At 33.0% G+C, this 5,313-nt stretch overlaps 1 protein-coding gene across 1 annotated transcript; it reads right to left on the reverse strand.

The window, feature by feature from the left end:
• Positions 1–2,626: 2,626 nt before the first annotated feature.
• LOC147064991 (zinc finger MYM-type protein 1-like) lies at positions 2,627–5,085 on the reverse strand. Its single transcript, XM_085957411.1, has one exon. It carries the CDS (start codon positions 4,921–4,923, stop codon positions 2,770–2,772), a length of 2,154 nt encoding a protein of 717 aa, XP_085813537.1. The 5' UTR covers positions 4,924–5,085; the 3' UTR covers positions 2,627–2,769.
• Between the last annotated feature and the right edge of the window lie 228 nt (positions 5,086–5,313).

Genomic DNA, 5,313 nt, shown 5'->3' on the forward strand with positions numbered 1-5,313 from the left:
TTTTCATAAATAAATAAAACTGTTTTACTTTTACATTATTATTTATATTACAATATTATTTACTCCATTAAACCTATGTATTTCCAAGATTGAATGTACACAATATTAACATAAATAAATGTCTTAAATAGTATAAATAATTATACTAGATTTACTTTTGACCGATTTTATCAATGTTATTTATATATATGAAAATTAAATATTAACTATTGAAAAAAATGCCAATCCCGAGATCGTTATATTGTAATCCCGGAATCAAGATTTTGGCTCGGGATTGAATTCCCTAGTACAACTACTAGTTGTAAACTATTTTCATTGTGTTAATAACATTTATAGTAAATTATTACATTTTAGAAGTTAACTGTGAAACACTGTGTACAGACCTCCAAACTTATCTGGAGAATGGCCAAAAATGGAACTACAAACTACCATGGGACGCCATATTGAAAAATGTCTTGCCAGGTATGTGTCTTGATTGGGTAGTATTCGACAGTGGCTCCCCCATCTCATTCTCCAGATAAGTTTGTAGATCTGTACAGTGATTGTGAAGTTACAAATCATTTTCAAATATTGTAGGTTGACTATTCTTTTGTTCGGTGAGGTGCGGAACTTTCAAGTAAGTAACCAATAAAAAATTAAGTACCAAATGTCTTTTCTAATACCACGGCCAACCAAATGTTCGCTAGTGAACCTTTTAGAAGGAGGCGTTATATTTGGACAATGCAATTGCAGCGAGACATAAGATAATTAAAAAAAACCGTTCTAAATATTTATATTGGGTTTTTCGGTTATATTACCAATACTATACACATTTTGTATTAATAATTAAATATAAATAATAACCATAAAATATATTGAAAGCATACGTAATACTTTTAGTTTATTTAAGTCCAATATATATACACTTATATATTTTTAGTGAAGCGTACCAAAAACCCATCTCATCAATAATGGTAATACGAATAATCAAATACGACGTCCTAAAATTAATGAAGTCTTTTTCAAATTCATAATTTTGAAAAATAAGGTTTTATTTAGATATTCAAATACTACAGCCAATACTATCGACGTTTCTTACTCACTAGAGCAGTAATTAATTATTTTTTAATATACATATCACAAATTTTCTACTTTAAACATTTACAAGAAAGTCTCGAATTTTAATCAGAGTGATACGTTTTGGAAAAAAGTGAACAGAGTGGTAATGGTTATTAAGGATGGTCGGTAGGCATTATCCACTTTTATTTTGTCACCTCAATACTACAACTACTGTCCAACAAGAAGATTTAGGCACAAGCCGGAAGGCGCTGTCGTCGACTAAATAGGAGGAGCTTGTTAGTTTATAATAGAAGTGCGGTTAAAAATGGGAGGAGCTTGTTGGTTCACAGTTTTAACACGTATCCAAAAAGATCTTGTTCGACAGTAGATAACATGATTTTCACTGTTTTTGAGTTAGCTATTGAATATGATTCTACATTTCCTTTTCTACAAAATGATAAAAGTAAGTCAGACGTTAATGTTAACTGTATAAAATTAATACAGTTTGAAAATATTAGATAACTTTAAAACCATAAATGCACTAAATAAATAAAATATCTACAGTATTTTTCATACAATTGAACATTATTTAATTGTTCCCAATTTGATATACACAATTTTTATTTTAAATAATAATTATAGCCTAGATTTGTGTTAATCAAGTAAAGTTTAAATTTCATTTTCCCAACAATAACCAAATCAGAGTTATCTAGACTGCGAAATCTTTAATGTGAGACCTGGCGGCGGCTCTCGTGTTGTATCTTATCTATGGTTTTCGATTCCGAAGTATTGTAAGTACTGAAAAACGAGAGGAGGGGATGTAGTTTTCCAAGCCGCCCGGCTGCTTATCACCGTAAAGATTTCACACTATACTTGTATTGAGGTGACGATTTGAAATTAGAAATATTGTGACACCCCTGGAAACTTCTGCTTAAGTGTGTCTTACGTGAATCATGATTATTATAATAATTTGTTTTGTTAAAATTATCAAACACGAAATAACTTGTATTTTCAAAATAAAATTTTTACGTATACCTACCACTTTTATTACCCAATATGATTTTTTATACAAAAATATTGTTCCCTTGACAGCTCTTGTAGCACAGCGTGTAAAGCGCTGGTCTTTCATCCGGGGGCTCCAAATTTGATCCCGGTGAGGTTACAATATATCTACGTGATTTTCTCTAAGTCAGGCTGTTTGTGATTGTTTCACTTATATATTACTACCTACATTATTATTTCACTACACTACTGTCATGGGTTGATGTAGTGTTAAAAATATTTTTTTTCACCATGTCCAATCCTAATAAGATCATAATATGACCCTCCACAGGGTGAAGACTTGTATTTACAGATTTTTGTTTTTACGAGAAATTGATGTCGGCCGCTTGGTCAACCTATTATGTGCGTACTCGTGACTCCAAACACATATTGAAAAAAGAATATGTGTATTTGCCAGACCCAGGATACGAACCTGGAACCCACGATATCATAAGCCGACGCGTAAGCTGCTCGGCCATCATGAATATATAATATATATATTTAAATTAATTATAAAAAGAGGTAAATAATCAATTAAAAGAATTTAAAATCGTTCCACTATTGTAAGCTTTAAAATCGTACGGTCAATCTATTAACCCATCTTGGACAACACAGTTTTGTACATATTATGCAGAATCAACAACGATATATTACTATTAATAAATAGAACAATATTTCTTTTTAAAAAATTTATTTATATGTTAGCTCAGGTCTTGGTCTCAGGTTTGTTAATTTTTCTATTACTTCAGTATAAAATGTGTTCCTTTGTTTCAATTCGATAAGTAGAGCCTTTTCAATAGAAATTATAGTGAGTCCATTCAATCTGTGATCGTCATACGCAACCCCGCAATAGGAAATCACACGCTTCATCGAAGACCTGGAGAATTCATCAACCACACAATCTCTCGGAATTGTCAAAATGAGATGTCCAAGTTTGATAACTTGCCGGTAAACCTTATCAAGATTATTTTTGTCCATGTAGTCTAACAATTCGTGCAAATTTTTCCCATGAAATTCATAGCTCGCATACAATGTGGATATCTCATTTTTTAATCGGCTATATTCGAAAAGGGTTCCATGAACTGTTTCCAGTTTACTGACTAATTTATTTGGGAAAATACTTAAATAGTCTGAATAGTTTCGATGGCAAAGAAGTTCATAATACCTCAGATTAGGTAGCGAAGCAAATCTGCATTCGATCTGTGTTCGTATACCGTCACATATCTTGTTGTATACATCCACAAAGTGATTCCTTTCGTCATCGTCAAAAGACATTTTTTGTCTTTTTAACATATGATTGTGTTCATCGCTTTTTTGAGAGAAGGAATATGACCAAAAGTCATCAAAGCCGTGTTCTTTTATTTCTAGAAGCTGGCTTAAGGCATTTGATATCTTCCCGCAGTCTAACATGGTACTCGATTTGTTTTGTAGAGTATTATATAAATCATCGGTATAAGCAAATAGCGTTGAAAAAATTGAAAGAAGAAGAATCATTTGAAACTCTTCTAATAAAAGCAAGAATCCTCTAGCTTTCACCACCGTATCGCTGTCCCATCGTTCTGAATTTTCCAAAATGTGTTGAAAAAAACATACAAACTGATGTCTATACTGTTTGTATTGTAAAATTATTACGCTATTCATACATGATGTAAAATTCCATACTTCAATACGTTCATTGGGACATTTTTTAGTAAATAAGTCATTTAAAGCAGATATTCTTTCAGGATAATTGTAAAAGAAATCAGACAATCCATTCACAGTTTGAAAAAATGATCTGCACTCTTCGATATGAAAGAGGCCTTGAGCCACCATTTTACTCAGCGCATGATCATTATAGTGCGTAAAAATGGCGTTATATTCATTATGAACTTTACATTGGAAGCCACGTACTTGATCACTCATTAAAGTCGCTCCGTTGTAGGTGTAACTGACAAATTTGTGTTCGAGTTTATATGTCTCGACTATATTGACAATGTGATCGAATAGGTCATCAGAAGTCCTTCTTGCGCTGATATCTGTAAAGCCTACAAATCTTTCATGTGTTTTTCCCTCGTTAACAAACCGTAAAACTGTGGCAAGCTTCGACTTTGACAGAACATCTGACGTTTCTTCCAGTATTATAGCCACAAAGATGGCAGCGTTCACTTCTTTCTTTATATGTTCTTCAATAATGTTAGCTACAGTTTGGATTATATCATTTTTGAGAGACACAGAAGTACCGCGGAATTCAGTCGCCGTGGTCATATGAACGTCCAGAAGAGAATCATAATCTCGAAGCACTTTCAGAAATTCTATGAAATTACTTCCGTTAGTGGATTTACAAGATTCATTATGGCTAAGTAGTGAGAGTTCTTGCTTCGCTAGATAGCACACTACATCAATAATCCGTTTTAAGACATCTCTGTTTTTATTGACGAGTACATTGTGTTGGCTTACTTCTGTTTCGCATTGACTGGAATCAGTCGGACCATTATTTTGTTTGCTGAACATTTTATATTCCATAGACGCTTTAATATGCGCCATAGACCTCTCGTGTCTCTTCTCTGCCATAGATATATTGTTAAGGTCAGAATATCCCCATTTATTCCACACGCTAATCTCTGAAGAGAATAAAAGACACGGCCAACAGAAAAGTTTTACGCGAATTTCACAACCCGTCATCCATTCAATCGATTTATATTTTGTGACGTGGAATTGTCTACGGAATACCTTTTTGGAATCCACAAGGTTGGACATGGTCGGAAGGGGAGGGCACGGTTTACCTGCCTCAATTATTTTTAACTGATCCTCGTATCCTCGAGAGTGAAATGGTTTACTTAAAATATTCTCAACGCTATTCCCCATTCTTAAGTGAGTATGGAAAGGACATCAGTTAACAAAAAATGAGTATCCGGCTCATATTAATTGATAACGCGAGGTCCTGTAATGCGAACTGTGTTTATGAAACATTTCAATATTGAATATAAAAAGTAAACAATAATTTAATCTGTCAACTGTCAGATTGATTAAAAGTTGCCATAGCATAGAGCACCATAAAACATGTCACAATATTGATAACCCTAGTATATTTTTTTTAGTCCGCATAGGTACTATATTATATAGGTCCATTTACCTGGATCACCCAATGTTAAAACTCCAAATTTTTTTGGGTGTGTTTGTTTGTGCATCGTTAGTGCACGTTTGTGCACGATTTTTTTTCGTTTGTGCACCTATAATAACCGAAAAATTCCAATT

This window comes from Rhyacophila brunnea, unplaced genomic scaffold (genome assembly GCF_057557595.1).
Source record: "Rhyacophila brunnea isolate RB1 unplaced genomic scaffold, BYU_Rbru_1.0 scaffold_7, whole genome shotgun sequence".
NCBI classification, from domain to species: Eukaryota; Metazoa; Arthropoda; class Insecta; order Trichoptera; family Rhyacophilidae; genus Rhyacophila; species Rhyacophila brunnea.